We start from the raw sequence: 23,776 nt of genomic DNA, 5'->3' as shown, positions 1-23,776 counted from the left end.
GCTGAGCCCTTCTGCTGCTTCTCCTCTTCCTGTGCTCGCTTCCTCTGCAGTCGACCAGCTTCTGCCTTCCTGCTCTGGGCTCGATTGCTCTAGGCTCCACCACCCGGGGATAGCTGACTTCTCGGCCGGCGGCGCAGAGCCCGAGCTGTTTCGCTGTGGTGGTGAGTAACGTCCTTACCTCCCCCCCCTGCAGCCCCGCCGGCAACTCCGGAGGCTTGCTTCCTTCGAGCCCGCCGCGGAGGAAAAGGAAGCCAGCGCTCTCCCTTTAAGCCGTGGCAAGGCAGTCCCGCCCCCTACCCAGCGCGTCAGCAGGTGCGTCAGCAGCCGCGATCGGGAGCCCTCCCCACTTTGGTGCCGGGCCAGCCACGCGGCCACGTTATGGCCTCATGGTTGAGCCCAGTGAGGCTCCTATCTCTGTGTGCTGATTATGAAAAAAGGTAAGCACTTTAGCATTTTCAAAAAGGGTTACGAATAATTTAGGGGGAAAAATAATGTATCCTTTGTTGTTTTCTCTTGTGCCATTTGTTTGGTCTGCCCCTTGGAGCGGATTGCGTTCAGCATGTATGTGCATATTAAACTGTATTCAGGGCAAGGAACTTAACACAGTCATGTGGGTGCTTGCTGCATTAAGGATGAGCCAAAAATAAAACTCAAGGCTTGTTTTGAAAGAAAGAAAATTGCTGCACTCTAATAAAATGCCTTTGAGTCTGTCTGCTTTCCAGGCTGCTTTCCAAGCTCCGAGGTGGTCAAAGCAATCTTAGTAGAACAGGAAGCTTGATGAGTTTTCAGAGTACATGATAGCTGTGAAGTTCTCCTGCTACTGTAAATGAGGTTAAATAGATGCTTTTCAAATGTGTAGTTTCTAAAAACCCATTGGCAGAATAATTGCTGCGTTTAATCCCGTTAATATACAGTGGGGGGAAAATGCAGTTATTGAAAAACTTGACTTTAAATAAAGGACCAGAAATTAAACCTTTTGCTAAACTGGCATTTAGTATGGCTCTGCTTCACTTCCCTGCTTTTCAAATAGTTTATCAGGTGTAAAGATACATTTGAGGCTGCTGTAGAATTCAGTGTCGCTGTCCCAGTCTTTCCCCGGAAGTCTTTGGTTTACAGCCAGCAGAGAAACCAGACACATCCGTGTTCTGTTGGTGCCTTGCTTTCTTCCTATCCAGCTCTCTTAATCTCTCACTCTGGCTTCCAAAACAAACTTTCTGAAAATTTAATAATCTGATACCTACTAGTAGTACACTTTTTTTTTTTTTCAAAGAACTACATATACTGCCTTTTTCTTGAAGTATAAATATTCTAAAATGAGCCCTGACTTCATAGCCCCTAAAGCATTTTATGACATAGAGGCCTGTATAGCAGGAAGTGTCATATGATCCTTTCTTGAGGTATCCTTAGTATAATATTAATACATGATCTTTGGGGGAGTCAGTATTTTTAAGTAGTTTGTGCTCTGGAAATACAATATGACAGGACACAAGGAGGTGTTGTGTGCTCAGGTATTGTTAAAAATAATGGAGTCACTGGGTTATTCCAGTTGTTTCAATTATCAGTCGTACAAAGCAAAGGGGCTGATTTAGCACAAGTGTGAGATTTGTGAGCAGAAAAGTTCTTAAGTACTTTTTCAAGTATGAGAAACCAAGGCAGTGAAAAGCAAGTGATAGTACAGTAGAAATCAGTGCTCCATCTTTAAAAAAAAAAAAAAAAAAAAAAAAAAGGGCTTGGGGGGGGGGGGGGGGGGGGGAGGAAGCTCTCTCAGCCTGTCTGTGTGAGAGGGGGAAATCCACTGCATATTTTTAGAACACCCAGTTTCCCAGCGGACAGCCCTAAGCAGGACAGCATCCTGTGCATTATGGGAAACTGAGTTTTGTTCCTTGCACATGACATTTACGCCAGGTGTGGTTGCTTTTTTGTTTTTAACTTGTTCTTTCATTTTCTTTAAATTGATGCCAAGTTGGATTATAGTTGCAGTGAAATCTGTGAAAAGAGAATAAAGTCTTCTGTATGTTTTTGTGTAATTTCACTCACTGTAGCCTGCGGAATGGTTGACTCTTGGTTTAACCTTGGAACTGTGCTGAAACATGTCTGCACTACCTGCAATTTTTGCAGCAGTTCTAAAGTTGTGATTGCAAACGATTGACAATGCTTCCTGTATTTTTCCTGTTTAAGGCTGCTTGTTCTGCTTTCTAACTGACTCTGTGGTTTTAAGAAGGATCCAGGATGTAACAGTGAAGCAGGGATAGGCAGAGGGAACGAAGAACAGAATGAGAGAAAGTGATTTTTTTTTTAATAATACATATTGTTTTAATTTAAATGGTATAGCAATATTGAATAGAGCTAGTAAAGTTCCTCAGAGCTGAAGCAAATTATTTGTGTCCTTACATTTTATGCTGGGGGAATAATTGATGTAGTCACATAAAATAAATGTAGCATATGATCTCTTCCTTATTATGAACAGTGCTGTGTAATCTATAATACTCCAGTGCTCTTCAGTTTTAGCAGCAAATTAAATACACTTGTGCTGGGAGGATCTGGCTATGGCGAAGATATTTCATAATGATTCTGAATGCTTCTGCAGTAGGAAGCATCCATGCCTGCTATACCCAGGAATGGGCTCCAGTCGATTACAGTGATGATGCTTTTAAATTCCAAGCACTTTAAAAAAAATAATGGGGTGGACATAATTAACCTCTAAACATTGTTCTGCTTTTTTTTCCTCTCAAAATTGATGAAAATTATTCATAATTTTATCTCAGAATCAGGTAGTCTGCATATATTGTTTGTTGTTTATACTGCTAACATACATTAATAATCCATTCTAAGCAGTGTACATCTAGGAATCCTAAAAGGATAACCTTTAGATAATTTAAATTACATCTCACGTATATTGGTTGTCCTGAAAACCCTGTTTGGAGCCCTTGACTGAACTTGACCACCCTTGTCCGGAATCAAAGTGCAAGCAGTTCAGCTACTTCCTGCCCAATGGTGTCCTCTCTGCTGGCAGCGATTCCTTTCATAGTAGCATGATCTGGTCCCGCACAGGAGGCTCGGGAATAAAATGAGAAGACTGGGAGCGAGTTCTCAGGTGGTGGAATGGCTTTCAAATTGGCTGAGTGACAGATGTCAGTGAATAGTGGTAAATGGAACCTATCTGAAGGGAGAAGAGTGATAAGTGGAGTTCTTTAAGGATCCTTTCTGGGACTGGTTCTGTTCAATATCTTTTGAGAGTGATATTGCAAAGGGATTAGAAGGTAAAATTGCTCTTTTTGCAGATGACACTGGGGGTAACCTGCATGGAGCGCCAGTTACTACCCTTAACAGAATGCATGGGGAAAACCATCACGGAGCGGCAGTACTTACCCTAAACAATTTGCTGGGCAGACTGAATGGACCATTTTGGCCTTTATTTTATTTATTTATTTATTTATTTATTTAAGGTTTTTATATACCGGCATTCATGAAATGATCACATCATGCTGGTTTACAAATAAACAGGGGTGCAATAAATACATCAAAAACAGAAATAACGTGTCGAAGAAAGCAGTTACAATTAACAAGGACTATTGAACTGGGATCAGAGGACATAAAGATAGTTTAGCAGAGACTAAATTATATACAAGGAGAAGAGGTACAGCTGCTGTGTTGGATATGTTGATGGCGAGGTGCATTAATTTAAGTCCGGGAAAACTTGAATAAACAGCCAAGTCTTGAGTCTTTTTCTAAAGGTTAGGAGGGAGGGATGGAGTTCCATAACAGTGGGCCAGCTGTGAAGAGGGCTCGATCCCTGAAGGTAATGTGACTAGTGGTTTTAGTAGGGGGTACATGGAGGGATCCTCTGTATGCGTCTCTGGTAGGTCTTGTGGAGTTGTGTAAGCGGAGAGGAAATTGTAGGTCAATTGTGGTGTGTTGATGGATGATTTTGTATATCAAGGATATGGATTTATAGATGATTCTGAAGTGAATTGGTAGCCAATGAAGGTCTTTTAGAATTGGGGAAATATGGTCTCTTTTCCTGGTGTTTGTTAGTAAACGGGCTGCTGTGTTTTGTACCATTTGGAGCGGTTTGGTGTAGGAGGAAGAGAGACCAAGTAGGATAGCGTTACAGTAATCTAACTTTGAGAAAATAATTGCTTGGAGGATTGTTCTGAAATCTTGGGCGTGGAAGAGAGGTCTTATCCTTTTTAAAACTTGGAGTTTGTGGAAGCAGTCTTTGGTCGTTCTGTTGATGGAGGCTTTGAAGTTCAGCCTGTTGTCAATTATCACTCCTAATTCTCTCACTTGAGTGGTTGGTGGGTTGGTTGGATGAGAAGCGGTGAGATTGCTGTTCTCTGGAGATATGAGTAGTATTTCGGCCTTGGTGGAGTTTAGTACTAGATTTAGGCTATTGAGGAGACATTTGATTTCTTGGTGGCAGGATTCCCAGTAGTCGAGGGTTTTCGAGTATGAGCCTTTGATGGGGATCAGGATCTGGATATCGTCTGCGTAGAGAAAGTGTTTTAGGTTGAGGTTGGTTTTGTCATTAATGATGTTACTGTTTGTCATTTAATACTGCCTATTGTTCCTTGGCTAGTCTGTCAATAAAATGCTGACTAGAAAGCCAGCTTTGGCTTGGGTATATCTAATGTTATTGCTCAGCCACAAAGTCCACAAGCTACCGCTGCTCATACCTAGCTGAATGCTCATCCATACAACGTGCAGCGTTCTTGGCGGGCCTGGGTATTGCTCCGCAGTCCCAGACCTCTGAGCTCTTTGGCTGATTCTGTGGTTGGTCCAGTACAAGGTATCCCAGCCTAAACAGAATCCAGTTTCTTCCAGACCCAGTACAGCTACTAGAACTCTGCACGGCTGGGCAAAACACCCTGGCACTAAATCCAGAAGGGATGAAATGCATGGCGTAGAGAGTCCCATTTGGTTGTAGCATTGTTTAAATGCCCAATTTTAGAGGGATTTGCTAGGTACTTGCAGGTGACCCGGACTGTCCACTGTCAGAAACAGGATGCAGAGCGTGATGGAGCTCTCGTCTGACCCAGTGTGACACTTCTGTTAATGCTCACTGGTGCATATCCAGTTTCAAAGTGGGAGCCTGCACCAATGCAGCAGGCATCCATTTCTGTGTTACAATAAATGTTTTATAAGGTTGTGCAGTGTTTAGCAATAAAAATGTCTCTTTACCAGGCAGCATTTCTTGCCTGCTTTTTGGATCTAGTGTGTGCAGAAGAGCACCTTCCCCAGACCCTGGGACTCTCCAGCCCACAGCTGGTTGCTCCTCCAGCTGCCTGTGGTACACATGTGCCACTCAGTGACACAGAGCACAGCTGCACCAAGGCCTCTTGTGAAAGCTGGATGTCTTCAAAGCTGGAGGGCAGTTTTCCAAGTCATTTGCCCAGGTAAATTGGTCCAGTGTGAAAATGTCCTTCCTCTGCCTGGCTAAAAGTAGTCCTAGGCTTCCACGGCGCAAGGATCATTAGCCAGGTTACACAAAGGCATTCTTGGAATGTGTCCAGGTTGGGAGGAGGGAACAGCATGTTTGCTTGGCATTTTCAAAAGTATACACCTAATTTTACCCCCGCTGCTTGCACAAATAATACATGCAAATTACACAAGCTCTTTTTTCAAAAAATGTATTTTTTTTTCAATTTCATCCAAAAAAATGAAACTTGTCATAAGAAACAAAGAATTACCATGTTCAAAGATACAACCCCCACCCACTCCAATACAAATAAATAGGGAAAAATAATACTGTAATGATGATCCCAAAATTAGACTCTAAATATTGGGGGAGGAGCAGAAATCACAGAAACAAACAAGGAAGTTATACAATATTGGAAAAGGCAAGGCACCACAACAAAATTCAAACAGAGCGGGCTCTTCACTAATGACTCCATTCCTTAGCAAGGGCCCAGTAGTCTTCTTGGACTCGAGTAAAAACCTAAACTGTTGATGTATAAAAGACAGAAACTGAACATTACAACAGTAAATTATACATTTGCATGGTGTGAAGGAGTATATAAGAAACTCCCTCAGAACACCTTAAAGGACCGGCCACAGCTATCTGTACCAGTCCTCCTTAAGTCCCAACCCAGCAAGGGATTCTGTGCTAGGGTGGATCACTGCAGATGAGGGTTAAGGGACCAGGAGGTCCGGGGGAGCGGAGAGAGAGAGAGAGAGCTACCGTTTTGTAAGGATCTGCTAAGTTTAAGGACTGTGTTGTACCTGAAGTAAGGCAAGTTGTATGAATTATTTTGACTCCTGAAGTAAAGTTGTGCTGCCATAACTGTTTCGAGTATTTTGCTGTAAATAAAAGGCACTTAAGGAACAGCCAGAGTCTGCCTCCTTTTTCCTCTGGCTGTTATCAAGTCGCCTACCACTCGAGCTACCAAATATGGTGTCAGAAGTGAGATTCTTTTTTTTCCTAAGTTTGGCACAGAAGAAAACAAAAAACTCTCCCTGGTGAGGATAAAAAAGTGGGAAGGCCTATTGTGTGTCCCCTACCAAAGGCCGTGGGTTTGGGAAAGAAGAAATGATGCTAGAAGGGCAGAACGCGGAAGTTTGAAATACAAACAGAAGCCCACTGCTGCAGCAGAGAAAATAAAGCATGAGTTGTTTTGTTTTTTTTCCCTCTCTCTGGGGACCTCAGTTCTGCTAGCCTACTGAAGCTTTAACAGGCCAAGCTGGTAACCCTGCCTGAGAAGTCGGGGGGGTCAAGCAGTGAGTCAAGACCGGACAGGCGAGCGGGTTTATTTTTTTCCTTTCTTCTCCAGAGAAATACCCAGTCTGGAGTTGGCTCAAGGAGCCGAGAAGATGGAGCAAGTGATCAGAACCTGGTTACAGGACAGCAGCAGTTGCAGGACGTATGCAATCACAAATTGATGGGCAGCGGGTGCTGCAAGAATAATTAGAGCAACAACACATAGTAATAACTCAGATGGCAGAGGCCATGCAGATTGCTCTGAGCAGGATCCTGCAGGCATCTTCAGTGAAGGCTGGTGAGGACCCGGAGGTCTTCCTGAAAATCTTTGAGAGGACCGCCCGCCTGTCAGCTTGGCCTGAAACCAGCTGGACGACCTACTTGGCTAATGTGCTCACAGGCAGAAATCACCTGGCGTTTCAAGCCCGCCAACCCAGATGGGAGAGCTACCTATGTGGAAGGTTACCTGCAGCCTGGGAAGAGCCCCGAAATCTGTTTTACTGAAGTAGCCCAAGTGCTTCTGGAACAGTTCCTAGATGGGCTTGGCCGGCCCAGGAGGAACTGGGTCTGCTGACACATAGGCCTCACGTTAGAACGTGCCCTAGAAGTGGCGGAAACCTTCCACTAGGTGCAGTTAATGCCCTGACGGCGGACGGAGGCTAGACAGGCAGCCCATATGTTACGACTGTCACTGCCCGACGTCTCCACTCCGCCCTCCTTACCTCTCTGGCGACTCCTCCTGCGGTTGACGGACGTTTGGCTGCCGCGGCGTCTGCCTGCCTTCCTCTCTGGCGTCCCTGGATTGGCTTGGGTGCTGCCTCCTGCCATGCTGTTCAGCTGCCTTAGGGTGCGCACGCCGCGCGGCCCTGCTTCAAGTACCTTCAGTGGCGTCCCCCTGTGATGACGTCATGCATCCAGGATATAAAAGGCCTTCGCGATTGCTAGCTAATCGACAGGCCGATTCTATAAAAACGCAGGAGAGCGGACGAACGCCCGCTCTCCCAGCGCGCGCACCGGCCACTTGCCGGTGCTTGCGATACAGTATTCAAATGAGGTGGTGCGGTAGAATCGGGCAAAAGGAGGCGCTAGGGACACTAGTGCGTCCATAGCGTCTCCTTTTAGCCCGGAGCGGCGGCTGTCAGCGGGTTTGACAGCCAACGCTCAATTTTGCTGGCGTTGGTTCTCGAGCCCGCTGACAGCCACGGGCTCAGAAACCGGACGCCGGCAAAATTGAGTGTCCGGTTTTCGGCCCGACAGCCACGGGCCGAATTCAAATTTTTTTTTTTTACTCTTCGGGACCTCCGACTTAATATCGCCATGATATTAAGTCTGAGGGTGCACAGAAAAGCAGTTTTTACTGCTTTTCTGTGCACTTTCCCGGTGCCGGAAGAAATTAGCGCCTACCTTTGGGTCGGCGATAAACTAACACTCACACCCTTCACATTTTTTAGTTTCATTTTCCATCGCATCTTTTCTCTCCTTAAATTCTGTCGTGCCAGAATCATGTCCTTGGGTTATACCTTCAACCTTCTGAACCTTGTCAAAAGAGGATTTCCCAATTAAGAGTCCAGTCTTACCAGGTCATCCCAAATAGAATCTAAGGTCACCACCAGTGGTTTCATCGGTGGAAAGGAGGCACTGGTCGTCCCCAGGTCCAGCTCACCTACACAGGATCTATGGGATCCCCCTACATCTCTCTGTTCTCTCTCTAGATCTTCACAGACCTCCATTATAACACACTTCCATCCATTCCTGAGGACACTGAACTGGAGCTAATCCTTCATGCGACTTGTTCGGCGCTCACGCTCCCAGCCTGCGCCAGGGCCAACTGTACTCCCAAATTGGGTCTTCTGCAAATCGAGAGCCATCTATTCAGAGGGCTCAACAATGCAACTGCCCCAGAAGGGTCAGATGCTCGCGAACCTGACACCTCAGCAGGGCTTCCAGCATACTCCACATCCAAATCCTGAGTCTTGAAAGCGATGATCTGCTGAACTAGGAGGTTCCATGGGCTCGCGAGGGAAAAACCTGCACTCTTCTCTTTCTCTTTGGAGGCATCTCATCAAGGTGACAAACTCCTACTAACTCACTCTGCACCCAGTCACATTGCCATCTTGGCTCCTCCCCTTCTCTCCCATGCACAGGCATGTTTACATGGGGGTAACCTGCATGGAGCGGCAGGTACTACCATAAGAAATTTGTTGGACCATTTGGTCTTTTTGTGCCATTATTATTATAGTACTGTGTTACCTACAAAGTACATGTGTCAAAAGTACCTGCAGGCTCCCTGAAATTTTTCCCCAGTATGTTCAATGGGAATATACCAGAGTATACTCAGACTGCTGAGCATGAACAACTCAGCATAGTGCCTGGAAACTGCATGGAATCGTGCTGTGGGGAGTAGAATTAACTTGTGAGGCCCACAGGATCATCAGTAAATAAACAGTCCACACCAGGTTTGGTGTTTCAACTCAAAATTAATTTATTCAAAATAAAAAATTAAGCAGAGAGGAAAAATCATAGAATTCACAAATTCAAAAACTGGTTCTCATTCACAACCTGCTCGTGCTGCTTGAGTTAAATCAATTAGAAGAATATTCCCTTCAGACTCTCGGCAAGGCCTTCAGACCTAAATGAAAGGCAGGAAGCTCCTTTTCCTGTATTCCAATCACTTACTGGCTGCAGACTTCCCCAGTATAATCCTTCCCTGAAAACTAGGGCTGGAATATTTTCTGAGTGGTCTTCACGCTTACCGGAAAGAACGCCTCGCTCCTGCAGAACTCGACCCTCTGCCTGTGCTCTCTGAGATGCCTTTCCAATCTTAGCCCATAACTCCAACTCCGACTTCCCACCCCATGACTCGAAGAAAGTCATTATATTTATTTATTTATGTATTCATTAAGATCGTTTTAAACTGCTTCCTAAAGAACATAAGAAATTGCCGTATTGGGACAGACCAAGGGTCCATCAGGCCCAGCATCCTGTTTCCTACAGTGGCCAATCCAAGCCATAAGAACCTAGCAAGTACCCAAAAACTAAGTAGATCCCAAGCTACTATTCCTTAACTGATTAACAGCAGTTTATGGAAATAGTTTCCAGTAATATGAGTGGGAACATCCCTAAGCCAGGGCGCTACTGTGGAAAACCTCCTGTAACGCCCTTGCACTTTTCTCAGTCCATTCTTAAATGGAAGCTCTAAAAGTGCTGACTAAGATGATTGAATCTCTCTTCCTGGACAGTACAGGTGGATTCTCTCACCCAAATAAGAGGGGGCCATTCTCCCGCAGTACCTTAAACGCAAGAATCAAGATATATACCCTACATCTGCTGACCCCTCCCCCTTTAGGGGATGGCTTCTCCCATCACTCATTTCAAACACCCATGCCTCCTAAACCTCCCATTTCTGGAAATTTCATACTTCAAGAGGATAGTAAGGCCTAGACAGCCCTAGTGTAGTTATAAGGAAAATAACATGCTCATAAAGTTTTTTACTTTCAAAGGGCATATGGCAGAAAAGCTGTAATATATTATAACATGAGTAGTAATATAGGAGAAGTTATATGTTAAATGGAGAAATTACTTATCTGATAATTTTGTTTTCCTTAGTGTAGACAGATGGACTCAGGACCAGTGGGTTTATGCTCCCCTGCCAGCAGATGGAGACAGAGCAAGCTGACTTCCCAGTATATATAGCCCTGCAGTGACCCCAGCCTGCAGGGGTCACTGTGGACAGACTAGCAAAAAACTTGATTAAAAACAGGTAAATACAACTGTACTCAACCAACCATAAACACTGAACTCGCGTAAGATCCTAGGTACCCCAAGCTAGGGACTGGATGAACACTTACCAGTAATCCCTTGGGATCCAGAGTCCCACAGAAGAACTATTGACACACTCATGCGGCAGCCGAGGGTGGGTAGCTGAGTCCATCTGTCTACACTAAAGAAAACAAAATTATCAGGTAAGTAATTTCTCCATTTCCTAGCGTGTGATGGACTCAGGACCAGTGGGATATACCAAAGAGACTCCGCAATAAGGTGGTAGGCTGCCCATGGTCCAGTCAACATCACAGGTGCAAAGGCTGCATCCTCCCGGGCCTGCACATCCAAAAGATGGGAGGCAACAGACTAACCTCCGCCCTGAGCCCTAGTGGAATGGGCCCTAACCTGAGTAGGTAATGGTTTTCCAGCATCCACATAACCGGCCGTGACCACCTCTGTAATCCAACGAGCTATGGGTAGCCTGCGAAGCCGGAGCGTCCTGCTTACTCCTGCCATGGAGAACAAACAGGCGATACGTCTTTCTTAGTGCATGGCAGAAAAATAAATAAATAAATGCACAGCCGGCATGGCTCTCTGGGATCGTTTTATTGCTTTGAGCGAGAAATCCCCCATTTCCTAGTGTGTAGCAGATGGACATTACTGAGGGAAAATCCTTTTACAGCCTCAGGTGGTTTCCAGAATGACCCCCTGCCTGCCAAAGGGACATCCAGCGAACACAATCAGGATCAGGGATTGTTTTTAGTTTTTCCTTTCCTTTTATCTGGTGCTTTTATTAATGCGCTTTTTCTTTTTTTTTTTTTTTTGCAAAACGTTTTTGTTTTATTAAAGCAGCAAAGACAGTTGTACAATTTTGTTAACGAATCTGTTGAAACCATTATAAGAACATATTCTTTACAAATCAACATAAATATCACAGTTTTGTATTTTTTTTTTCTTGAAGACTTTAAAGGGAATAAACCTTAAATCATTTAAAAATCTCATGTTCCTGTGTTCAACAGCCTTACTGCAGTTTCAGCTATTTTTTTTTTTTAATCCAATTTGAAGACTTTTCACAGTGGATCTGGTGATTTTCTTGGAGTTGGCAACATTGGTGCCTAGTGACACCTTACAAGATTCTCCTGACAGTGTGCAAGAAATCTTGTTAGCCGTGATGTAAACAAATAGTAATTTCTAGATTTTTCGTCTGCCTTTCCAAATAATGTTCAAGGCCGTTTACAGTATTTTTAGTATTCGGGGACAATAGTCCCTGTTTGTTTATGTGCATGAAATAACCTGTACAGTGATTCTTGGTTGCTTTTGTGAAGCTGCTCAATGAAACTACTCGCTTTATTTTTCCTGACGCCTTCAGCCAGCCTGACAGAGGCAGGGGAAATGTGCTAAACACGAGAGGGACAACGTTTACTCCATCTCCTGTGAAGAAAATCTGTTGTGGGGGTTTTGGGTTTTTTTTTTCCTCTTTTAATAGAAGTTCAGTAGATTTTCGTAGAAAATCTGTTCGGTGGGCTCTGAAAGCCAGGGGAGAGCAGCGCACTGTGCCTTTAAAGAGTCGGCCATGTTGCCAGGAGGCCGTTGATAACGGCTTCTGCTGGGGCGCCCGGCGTCAGGCTGGCGCTGAGCCAAGCCTGCGCTCGCTGCTTCCCCGCTGTCAAACGGCAGCGCCGCACTGAACCTCGCTGCCCGCCTACTTTTGTATGAAAGGAAAGCATTGCTGCCCTTGCTAATCCTAGAACCAGTGCCATGTCTGAGTGGGTCCTAGGACCTAGGTAGGTCTTCCTTTTGCTCTTCCTGACGGCTCTGGGCAGTGGAGTGGAAGGTTGCCGAGCAGCCTTGCTCTGATGCCTGTGAATGCAGCACAAATGAATGTGCAACAACAGTTTACAAATCAAATAAAGCTCTCCTACTTGTGCTGTGGGCAAATCATGTCTGCGTACGGAGAGAGACTTTTCTAGACGAGTGTGTATGTATAATATGCTGCATATTTCAGGAAGTACCAAAAATGAAGTTTGTGTCTGTGTGTGTTCAACGCACATTTGCTGTAAGTAAAATTGCTGCGATCTGTACCTTGCTCTTTTCCACGGTATTGCTGCTGGTGAGTGCATGCCGTAGCTGCTGGGTTTCCTCTTTCTGCAAGGAAAGAGGAGGGGTGGGGGAAGGATCCGGGAGAATTCTCAGCCATGTCGAATGCAAGTAGCTCTGAGCTCGCTTTCTCAACAGTTTAACACCGAGCGGTGCAGAATGATAAGATAATCCCCCACTCCCATTTAGCAGGCAGTCGCAAACCCCAGTTGGAAAATACAGAGGTTGCCTTGTTGATTTTGTTTTCCTTCTTAATAACTAGCACATGCATTTGCTGTGTCACTTTTTCTGTGTGCATGGGTGCGGCACGTGTGACAGCGTTAGGATTTTAGGATTTCTCCTGTAAGTATTCCAGGAGCCTTTCGCTGTATCACATAATGAGTTCACGCTGATAAAACTGCGGTAAATATTGTTTCAGGTTTAATTCACTTTTCTTCACCATTATCTGCCTTTTGCTTAATACAGAGAGAGATAAGAATGAGGGCAGTAGGTTTGGTCATCTCACCTTACTCCCACACCCATGGTTTCTCTATATCAGGTATAACTGCGACTGGGTGCAGAGTGAGTCCCCCATCTCGGCTGTAAACACCAGAGGCATGGCAGAGAATGCCAGCGGCTTCTGCCAGACAGGTTGCCATCTGTTTTCTGTTACCAGCTGTGCGTAAGTCGTCAGGAAAGTCAGGGATTTATGTATCTTTGCAAGGCATTAATAAGCTTGGGTCCTCTGAATGGAGGCCTGCTGCCAGGGAATATTCCTATGTTGTATGGATAAACTACAGTAGATAAACAGCACAGGGCCCCTTAGTCATGCTTTTATATTGTGCTTGCAGTGTCTGCTAGAACTAACCTGGATCTTGCCTTTTTGATTTTATAAAATCTGTCTTTACTTTAGTTGCAGAAGTGAAAGACAGCCCAAGCCTCCCCATGCTCTCGGTCAGTATGGAAAACAAGGAAAATGGATCACTAGAGATAAAAAAGTAAGTTAACTCAGGACAGACTGGAGAAGGCAACAAAGGGGGTTTCTGGTTTTCCTTTCCTTCTCTCAGCTTAACTGGAGAGATTTTTAGAAGTGGATCTGATGATGTAGCTTTACCAGGGGAAAGTGCGAATCCATAAGTTCTGAACCATTCACCGTGTTCAGAGTCAGGAAGGAATTTTTGCATTGCTGCAGAACTGGCTAGAGCTGCAGTGCTGTTTTGCCTTCCCCCCTACAGCCAGTAAGAAAGTTGAACTCGATGGGCCTTTGGTCTTCTCTCAACCTAACACTCTGGCCGATGCAATAACTTGTGCCCAGCGCACAGGTTAACGTGCAGTTGACGCGCATTTTGTATGTGCTAGACTGACTCAATGGATCAGCGCTTCCAAAACGTGTGCCCAAACAAGCGCGTAGCTAATAGCGCTCATCACATGTAATGTTCCATGTAGATGAGGCTATTGGCTATTACCCCCCATGCAGAAAATCGCCAGGCGGCCCAACACACCCTTTTTAACACTGCAAATTTAAAGCCAGCCCCGGAGCTGTTAATACCACGAGATAAGTCTTGGGTCTCCCACTTGTGACAGCATTCAGCAGGCAGCTCGGTGACCCGGCACACACATTTCAGTTTTACAGGTCCACTCTGGCACATTTGGATAACTGCATGAGACATTCATACATCAAGCGAAAGCAACAGTCTGATCCTCCAGGTTATGAAAACTATATTTAAAACATCACTACACAGAAAAAGTCCAAGTCTCCAGTTGGCTAAACTTGGGTGCAGTATATGAAACTTTAGAATTTATAAACTGAAAATGATTTTCCTGATGTGTAGACAAATGTCAAGACTAACTTTGTGCCTGGCAAATGTCTTCTTGATTAAAGAAATTGTTGCTGATCTGCCGGTTTAGCAGCAATGTCTTTAATCAAGAAGACATTTTAAGATAAAGGGGCGGATTTTCAGAGCCCTGCTCGCCTAAATCCGCCCAAAACCGGGCGGATTTAGGCGAGCAGGGCCCTGCGCGCCGGTAGGCCTATTTTACATAGGCCTACCGGCGCACGCAGAGCCCCGGGACTCGCGTAAGTCCCGGGGTTTTCGGAGAGGGCGTGTCGGGGGCGGGCCCGAACCGCGCGGCGTTTTCGGGGCGTGTCGGGAACGTTCCGGGGGCGGGCCCGGGGGCGTGGCTGCGGCCCGGGGCCGTGGTCGCGTCCCAGCGCGCAGGAGGCCCGCTGACGCGCGGGGATTTACGCCTCCCAGAGGGTGGGTGGGTTAGGGAGGGGAAGGTGAGGGGAGGGCAAAAGGAAGTTCCCTCCGAGGCCACTCCGATTTCGGAGCGGCCTCAGAGGGAACGGGGGTAGGCTGCGCGGCTCGGCGCGCGCCGGCTATACAAAATCGATAGCCTTGCGCGCGCCGATCCAGGTTTTTAGCAGATACGCGTGGCTCCGCGCGTATCTACTAAAATCCAGCGTACTTTTGTTTGCGCCTGGAGCGCAAACAAAAGTAGGCCTATTCGCGGAGTATGAAAATCCGCCCCAAATCTTTTTTGATCGATTTTATAAAATTTTAAATAAAAAAAATATTTTTGCAGTAAATTAAAACAATGTATGTTTAATAGTTTAGTTGTTTGCAGAGTCTTTGTGTCACAGCTGGAATATACCAAACAATATAGGCAATGTGGGAGCTGTGTGTAAACCACAAATAAAATTTCTCCCACCCAGTGACTTAAACAACTAACAACTAACATCTCCTGCTGAAAAATACTTTTATAAGGAGAAGACCTCAGAATCTGGCGTACAAGGTTTCATTTTAAATGGTAAAGAATCAGTAAACTTTTAATTTAACACCCAGAGCTGTGGCCTGCTTGATTTGTCCCAGCATCTAACAACACACACACATATCGCCACGATATTAAGCAGTATTTTCTGCTTTTCTGTACACTTTTCCGGGCTGCTCAGAAATGTGCAGATCGAGCGTACATTTTTTTTTCTCTGTATCCCGAGCGAATAACTAATGGCCTTATCAACCTTCATTTGCATGTGATGAGCGCTGTTAATTTCCTGGGGGGGGGGGGGGGTTGGACGCACATTATGGGCATGCTAAAACCCCTTATTGTATAAGGGATTGTGGATGCCTGTCCAAAATGCTCGTCCAAGGTGCTTCATGTCTGTTCCAGCTGCGATTCACCAGATCCAAGGTGGTTCCTTACACTTTTCTTTATCACGTTTCTCTTAATTTTTGAAGAACTATAGCATGTTAGAAGTACATTTCATTACAATTCAGTGCAACAGTCTCAGTACCGAGTTCACAAAGCATCATATGAAATTTATACTAATGATGTAATGAGATGCTAAATAATGCAAAATAATCATTACCTAGTAGCACAGTGAAAAGGTATGCATGCAAATAGCTTTGCAGATGCATTAAAGCAAAAATCTTAGCTATAAATCCACCAGGTTAAGGTTTTTTTGCGATACTGTCTGCACACACACTTTAGCATCTGCCTCATTTGCATGTATGCATATTAATGTCCGACATTAGCACACTTTAGGACATTTGGGAGAAACAAAATATATAATTAATGTAAAAAGGACATTTCCAGAATTCTCCCTCTCCTGCTCTAGCTTGAATGAACTAACTCTGGTGTCTTCCTCCATGTAACATATTAATGAAAAGAGACCAAACTGATACACAAAAGTCATATCCCCCCATTACCTGTCATTTACTTCCAGTTTCTATCCAATACAATCCTGGCTTACCACATGGTCCCTTGTACTGTAACCATGGGCGGCATCTCCTGGCTCTGGAGAGCTGATAGAGGGGTGCAGCTGGAGATGGCGGCTGTTGTGCAGTGACCCGGATGGGCTGATTTGAAGCGCAGCTCACACACCCTGTTGCATCTAGTTTTCTCTTGTGCTTGCGTACACATGGTAACAGTGTCTTTTGGGTTTTGATTACAGCTCGGTAGAGAATGGAAGGCCGCCTGACCCTGCCGACTGGGCCGTGGCAGATGTTGTCAATTACTTCCAATCTGCGGGATTCGAGGAGCAAGCCAGTGCTTTTCAAGAGCAGGTGAATGTTTTACTTGAGGAGCATCCATTATTGTCAGTCACTGAAAGCCAAGCAATAGGCAGACTATGAGGCCAGACTCGGCAGTGGGCTTGGATGGTGTCCATTGGATATATATCATTCTTTGGATTAATTTAGATAACTGTGCTGCTATCACATGGCTATCTGGGTTCTGTATATCTTGTTTAGCAGTGCAGTTCTTAAAGATGCAGAATATTGTGTACACTGAGCAAATCAGGGCACTATTTTAGTATCATCACAGAGCAAAGTAGTTGGACTTGATAACCAGTAGTTTGCTCTGCATAGTTAAATTAAGGGCTGCATTTTGCACAAATTGTAGGGCTAACTGTACTACCAAAATATAAAGATTCCACAATATATTAAACTTCCCCCAAGTATCTAAAGCTCAATAACATTTGAGCTCTTTGTTATTCGTCAAAGTTACTTTGCTCCATGTGAATTTGGCTACTTGTTAAATTAACACTAGAAACCCAGTGTGTGTTTGCATGGAAGCAGTACCAGGATCAGTGATTTATGGGGTGGACAGCATAATTTTGAAGAGCATAGCAATTCAAAGACACAAGCTTGTCATGGCAATCTGAAGCCAAATTATCAACAGTGTAATCCTCTGGTTTGTATTTTTATAATCCCGGTGGAACTGTTGGATGAGTAAAACTCCTTTCTATCTCCCATGGGGGGGGAAATTTTCTTTGGTTTAAATAATTAGTATTGCTTGTATTAATTAATAATTCACTTTTAAGTCATTGTGTTCCTGTGCTGAAACTGAAAGCCAAAGAGTTTGTGTCTGCCTCTGGAGAGACACAAGGGCCCACTTGCCGTTAGGATGCCCAGGCAGAAGGTAAACAAGTCTCATAAGTCTCCAGTTTGCACAAGGTGGGTCAGCAGAGTAATACAGGGGGAAATGAGCAAAGCGGTCCCTAAGCTTTGAGAGATGCGTATTCTGTTCAAACTAATTTTGGACCTCTCTTGTAGGAGATTGATGGCAAATCTTTGCTGCTTATGACAAGAAGTGATGTCTTGACGGGACTTTCATTAAAACTGGGCCCAGCCCTCAAAATCTATGAGTTTCATGTAAAACCTCTGCAGACTCAACACCTGAAGAACAACTCTTCCTAGGGCTCCAGCATATTGAGGTGGTAAAGCCTCATCAATAATTTGGTTTTTGATAATGGAACTTAAAAAAAAAAAATACCAGGGAATGTACATTAAGAGTTTAAACCAAATGAAAACTTTATATCCTATTGGATAGATCGGGCAATATTTACTTGATTTGAGTTTAAGAGAAATTTTATGGTTCTTGTTTATAATAATTTTCCTTCTTGGGCTGCTTGTCGGATGACGATAAGACCACGCCTGCAAGGAGTGAAAGCTAATGATGCTTCACATAAAAACAAGATTTTGGTAGGAGGTTACATTTTAAGAATCGTGAAGAAATGTAATCCAAAGAAAATTAGCACAACTACTTCTGCCCCCTGCCACCCCTTCTAAATCAGGACTTCATTTGAAGGCTCTGCACCTTGTTCTGTGTGTTACTGGGACGGCATTGCCAACCTGCTCTTTTATGTCAAGGCTCCTGTTTTTGACCTCACTCTAAGGTTTATGTGGGTGGCGCATGACAAGGTCTGAAGGCACCCAGGCATAGTGCTGTCGGCATGTACCGCTGGAGGGCAAGACCTGCTTGTGGAGTTTGGACGTTTTTTCACCCAATCAACACTTTTTGCCGAGTCCTAAAAGCAGTTTTGTAAATTTTATTTTATGACAAATTCCATTTTATTGCAGAAAAAAAAAGCCTTTCCATTTTATTGTTTATATTTATAAAAACTCGTGTTTGAGCAAAGAAATTTGCTGAATGTGGTTAAAAAAAAATACTTGATTCTTGTCTACATTTTTATCTTGTGGTTTGTATAGTGATGAGTGACTTTTTGATATTCTGTTTGGTTCATGCTCTGTACACTACTAAAAACGCAAACAAGACGACTGTGTCTTGCAGCATCTCTGTTAAAAGAGAGGTTTGGATTGGTGGACAGTACTGGACTTGCATACATCCCTTTTCTGATTTAGCTGTGAAGAGCTTTTGCCATGTAACGAAGAGATGGTGTCGTCATTGATGGAACTCCATTTTATAGTTTGTGGTTTTATAGTTTTCATCTCAAAGCATCCTAGAGCTCATGGTCCTGCTTTTCCCCTTGACCAGACGAATAGGAACACAGGGGTGCGTTTGACTTTGAATTAAGAGCACGAGTACTGTCAACCCAAGTTGTGCTGGTGCTACTGGAGGACCCAGCTGCCTGCTTACAGAGAAATGAGTGTATTTTACCCCAGTTTGGTTTGAGATAGTTTTGATATCCGTTTTGGGTTTTTTTGTTGTGTTTTTTTTAGTAGTAACTAAAGATGGTGTTTTTCACTTTTTTCATATATGAGCAATAGAGAACAGGATGATATAAAATGCCTGACGATTTTACATTTTCTTACCTTCCTCCTGCCTGTTGCTATTGTGTTTCTTTCTTTTAATAAATCTCTTACAATGTGACAGGCTGCTGTGCTTCATTTTTTTGGTCTCCCTTTTTTTTTTTAAGAGGGGGGAATAAAAAAAAGATGTTTGTTAAAGAAACAGCATTTGTATTGCTTCCAGTTCAAGCTGTCCTAGTACAACTCCTGTATAAAGCGAGACGCACTCCATACAGGAACCTTTTGACATGGCAAATATACTCCTATAAAACAGAGGTCAAGCTGTAACCTTAAATTCCTTTCCTAAAGGGAAACCCAGTGTCCTGCTGTCTGGGGGAGGGGAGTCAAATGCCAGGAGCTCTCCTGTCCTGGGATGATTACTTCAGTTTCATTGTTGGAATCATTTCTAAAGATTAGCAGTTTGCAAGCATGAAGAAAAGCAGAGTCTCCCTCAAGCAGTCATGGAGATAGCTGCATGGCTCATACCGTTTCCATGGCAATGAGCGAGAAGCTAATGACTGGGTCTCTACTGGGCAACTGGCACGCGGCAGAGGGAAAACCCGGAAAGGTTTTGGGAATGGGGATTGTGGACGGGGAATGAGCTATATCCCCCATGAGCCCTTGCATCCTGTATGCTCGGAGTGTTCCTTTATAGGTTTCTTGCAAAGCACTAAATTCCTTCCTAACCCCAGTGCGCAGTGCCCTTTACGGTGGGTTTTGATAGAAATGTTGCACAAATTCTGCATCTGCTTGATTTTTAATTACGGTAATACTGTGGATTTCCTTTTTGGCACCTCTCCCTTCCTTAAAAGAAATTCCTCATCTCGTGCTTCTCTGCACAGCACAAGGCCCGTTATCCGGCATGCAGGAGCAACAGCCCATGCCAGTTAACAGAACATGCCAATTATCTAAGAGCGCTCGCCTTTTTGTGCTTTTCCTCTCTTCTGCAGCGTTGATGCATTCTGTTACATCACTTTGGTGATCTTCCTTCACCCAGTGCTCTGTGTGCTGCCATTGACAGGACGATTTGCACTGTTAGATGCCGGTTAGTTTTCTGCTTGGTTGAAAGTTGGGTAATGGGGCTTTTTTTTTTTTTAACTGTACCTTAATTCTCTGATCTTCCTAAAATCTTGTATTCTGGATAATTTTTTTCAAAAGATTTATACGCATTAAACCCCAGCTGATGCGCCTAAATCAGCCTTTGAATGTTATGCAGGAGACAGTTTTGCCCATACTCTTTCCCGGGACAAGAGAGAGCTGTTCTGGGGAAAGTCACACGTGTGCTTTGAAAACCGTAGCCCTCCGCAGGCCCCTGCAAACGACCCTCTTAAAACCTAAGCAGATTGAGGGAGGAATAGAAATTCCAACACTGAATTAAAATGTTAACTTCTCTAGTTAAGAAACATAAGTGCAATGTATTTTCATGTCTCCAGTGAACTCCTCATACTGGGAATACTTTGTCCCAAGCATTATCTTATTTTTATGCATCACTGATGGTGCCCACAGTACAAGGTCAATAGAGACCCGTTAGCATTGCGCTAGAACAATTTATGAGCACGAGTCCAACAAGTAGAAGGGTATTGGCCCCCTATCCCAGCCAGCTTGCAAGCTAAGTAGGATCAAAGGGAGACTTTGACTAGGCACACTTGGCATGCCCGGATTGCCCACATAGGGTTTGCCTTCAGTCTCTCTTTTTCTGCAAAGCTATAAGCCTTGCAGTGTGAGTGAGCTCACTTTCTGTTTTTTGTTTTTTTTGCCTTGTGTAAAACTTTTCCTTCTCGCGGTTTTTTGCAGTTTTTTTCTATGTTATTCCATCACCAGGTCCCTCTTGTTGCCTTCCCGAAGTGCTCCTAGACGGGGTTTTAGGCAATTCTGGTAAGTTTTTTTTCTTTTGCGGTTGATTCCCCGTGGTGGCGATGCATCGGTGCCCACCAGCCATCAATGTCCCACAGCCATCAGTTTCGATTCGTGGCCCTTTTGTTTCGTCCAACATGGCCTCATCCATTTTTTGGCGATTCACCATGTCCATCACTGATCTGCATGAGATGTGTATCCTCTGCCTGTGGACATCACATGACGTCCAGGTTTGCCATTATTGTGCCCAGATGACCCCAAAGGGACGTCTCTGCTTTGTCGCAACAAGATGGAGTAGCTCTTCGGGTCGAAGAAGTCAGACATCAGCATCGAAGGACCAAGGAGCTTCATTGATGGACACAGTTATTGACATCAGTGGAACAGTCAGTGGATAGGGTAGTGGTGCCAGAGATGGACCATCCCAATCTCCTCCTGGCCATCCTCGGCACCAGGGAAGGACTGAGCCAAGCATCAAGGGAAGCCAAAGAAGGTCCTCGTCGATGCATGGTGCCAGACACGGGGATACACCGGCTCATGCCGCGATTTCCCCAAAGCAACTCCGCAGCAAGGAGTACCAATCCTCCATCAGTGCTGGGGGTCCGCGACAGTTTCCACCGGTCCTGATGCCAATCACTGATCCACCTCAAGGTCCAAAGAGGATCTGGCCACCCCTCTTCCTTCCCAGTTGGTGTTGGCATTGGCAACATTTGAGGAGGAGCTGGAGCACAAGAGTCCAGCTAGAGGTGGACCTAGCACTGCAGGGCTTCAGTCTTGTGGCATAGACGGCACTGGACCTGGTGCTGCCCATTCTTGTACCACTTCTGGAGAAGCTCAACATGTTCATCTGTGCATTACCGACCCAGCTAGCATCAGTTCTCAGGACAGCATCGGTGCCCAGTGGGGCATCAGGGTCTTCCCCTATCAATATGGTGGTTGTCACCGGTTCCTCTGAGGAGGAAGCACCGCTGAGGCCAGCAGAAACGCTGAGGCCTGCCGCCCTCTCCCCCCTAACCAGTTTTATTGGTGCCTGTACCTCTGAATGAAGGCCAAGCACTTAGAGACCTATCCCCTGTTGCTTACAATGAGGATGAGGAACCCTGTGATCCCTGGTGGGGGGGGGGGGTGATGCTTCAGAGTCCTTCTCCGAGGGCTCCAAGTGTCTCCCGTCAGACCCTTCTCCTCAAGAGGAGCAAAGGAAGTCTCTGCCTGAGCACTTGACCTTCGCAGAGTTTGAGAGGGTGATGGTGGAAGCCATCCCATAACAGTTAACAGAGGAGGATGCCAGGCACAAAATGCTTGGGAACCTCCTAAGGAGATTATGGCGGTCCCGGTGCACAAGACATTCAGTTTGGTTTATATTTTTCTGAGGAATTTATCACTGTTTGTTAGAAGAATTAAAAAGATATTTATCTGGAAAAATGATGTCTTTTTTTTTTTTTCCCCACAATTTCTCCTGTTTTTATTGTATAACAACTGATAAATTTCCAGAAAAAAAATAAAAGCTGAAAATGAAGGTTCCTGCAAATAAGTAATGCAAATGCATAAGAGAGAAAAAAAACAAAAGAAGCCTTGTGTTTGGTTATAGCCCTTGCAGACACCCAAATCACCACTGGCGCTGGCTTATTTTCACACTGTGAAAATGGAAATAAGTTTCTAGCTCTCTAGCTGTTACTAGTGTTGTTTTATGCACTGCAGGCACTGGTAAGACATTCTATGCAGTTGCATAACAATAACATACCGAGGCCGTATTAACTGGAAAAGCCCCAGCTGACTAATGAAATTGGCCAGTTCTGGTTTGCCCAAACACAAATGCAGCGGTAGTGCTGATTCATCACTTCTTGGTGCAGATGAATGTCTTTTTAAGCCACAGTTCTTCGCTTTAGAGCTTTGCAGCCGGCTTTCTCCGTACGGTGCCCATGATATTACCAAACGGGATGTCCAGAGGCAGCAGCACCTGGTGATAAAATTCCATGCACAGTCAGTAACGTTTTCAAAATGAAAGGCAAACGGCAGCATCAAAAGGAGCTCATGGGTCTCGAATAATTCCCCAGGCCAGTGGTGCAAAAGTCACAGGCACTGCCGCAGGATGCACTCTTTCCAAAATGGAAGAAAGCCCTTTGATGATCATGCCCATTATCATTTTAGGAAACTAACTTTTTCAAATTACTCAAATCATTAGTTAAAATTTCATTTTAACTTGCAATTTTGAAGGTTTGAATATTCAGCATAAGTCAGAACAGTTCCAAGATTAAAGCAGGAGAGAGAGAAGGTGTTAAGATTGAACCATACATAAATATGGAAACATTAATCTATTAGTAATATGATCCTATCTAGTCTTTTTCACTGACTCAAGGAAGTAGTTTTAAGAATTAGTGTTTTTTTTCTAAGGAAGATGAGTGGCACACGGGGAGGGTAATAGATCCCGTGGGGAAGCCTGCAGGTACTGCAGGTCGATTTTCAAAAGAAACCCTCCCCCCCCCCCCATGGAGTTTTCCTTTGAAAATCACATGGCAGCCACTGTAGGTTAAGCGGGCAGAGGGATTGTGTACATCTGTGGGCCCGACCTAACCCTGTCCTGGCACTGATCCTTGTCCCCATATACAGAGGAAGAGGCAATTTTGCAGAGGGATTTTTTTTTGAAAGCAAATCCCCTTTAAAAATGACTTCCTTTTTGAATATGTTGGTGCTACATATCGAGCCCAGTTTTGTAACATAGGACTGAAGTCTGCGTGTATTTCATCCATAACTTCTAAAGCAGACTTAAGTGCGAAATGTCCACTTTGAAAATCAGTGGGTATGCGCAAACCCTTGTATGCCATACACACGCACACATTTCTGCCTGCACAGGAGCAGA

The 23,776-nt window shown here is 44.6% G+C and overlaps 2 protein-coding genes across 7 annotated transcripts in view; one reads left to right on the top strand and one right to left on the bottom strand.

Annotated features, from left to right (window-relative positions):
- The first annotated feature begins 26 nt into the window (after positions 1-26).
- SAMD13 (sterile alpha motif domain containing 13) lies at positions 27-17,866 on the top strand. 3 transcript variants are annotated; one of them, XM_029617969.1, is made up of 4 exons: positions 27-161; positions 13,449-13,533; positions 16,491-16,602; positions 17,593-17,866. In XM_029617969.1, exons 2-4 carry the CDS (start codon positions 13,481-13,483, stop codon positions 17,734-17,736), a joined length of 309 nt encoding a protein of 102 aa, XP_029473829.1. In that variant the 5' UTR covers positions 27-161; positions 13,449-13,480; the 3' UTR covers positions 17,737-17,866. The 3 variants fall into 3 exon arrangements, with proteins under 3 accessions (XP_029473829.1, XP_029473827.1, XP_029473828.1); XM_029617967.1 differs by lacking the exon at positions 27-161 and adding an exon at positions 290-437; XM_029617968.1 differs by lacking the exon at positions 27-161 and adding an exon at positions 12,062-12,243.
- A 2,252-nt stretch (positions 17,867-20,118) lies between these two features.
- The window catches only part of LOC115099933 (uricase-like), a 66,305-nt gene continuing 62,647 nt past the window's right edge, over positions 20,119-23,776 (bottom strand). For all 4 annotated transcript variants that reach the window (XM_029617964.1, XM_029617962.1, XM_029617963.1 and 1 more), the window contains one exon: positions 20,119-22,876. In XM_029617964.1, coding sequence (XP_029473824.1) covers positions 22,802-22,876 — 75 coding nt within the window. In that variant the 3' untranslated portion in view covers positions 20,119-22,801. The remainder of the gene's footprint in view (positions 22,877-23,776) is intronic.

This window comes from Rhinatrema bivittatum, chromosome 10 (assembly GCF_901001135.1).
Source record: "Rhinatrema bivittatum chromosome 10, aRhiBiv1.1, whole genome shotgun sequence".
Classification (NCBI taxonomy): Eukaryota; Metazoa; Chordata; class Amphibia; order Gymnophiona; family Rhinatrematidae; genus Rhinatrema; species Rhinatrema bivittatum.
The sequence above is the reverse complement of the archived record's forward strand: the minus strand, read 5'-3'. Positions and strand labels throughout refer to the sequence as shown.

Bases quoted from the DNA above. Each gene is read 5' to 3' on its own strand.
- SAMD13 (XM_029617967.1), top strand. The intron at 13,534-16,490 runs GTAAGTTAACTC...TTTTGATTACAG, and splicing joins GGATCACTAGAGATAAAAAA to CTCGGTAGAGAATGGAAGGC. The intron at 16,603-17,592 runs GTGAATGTTTTA...CCTCTCTTGTAG, and splicing joins CCAGTGCTTTTCAAGAGCAG to GAGATTGATGGCAAATCTTT.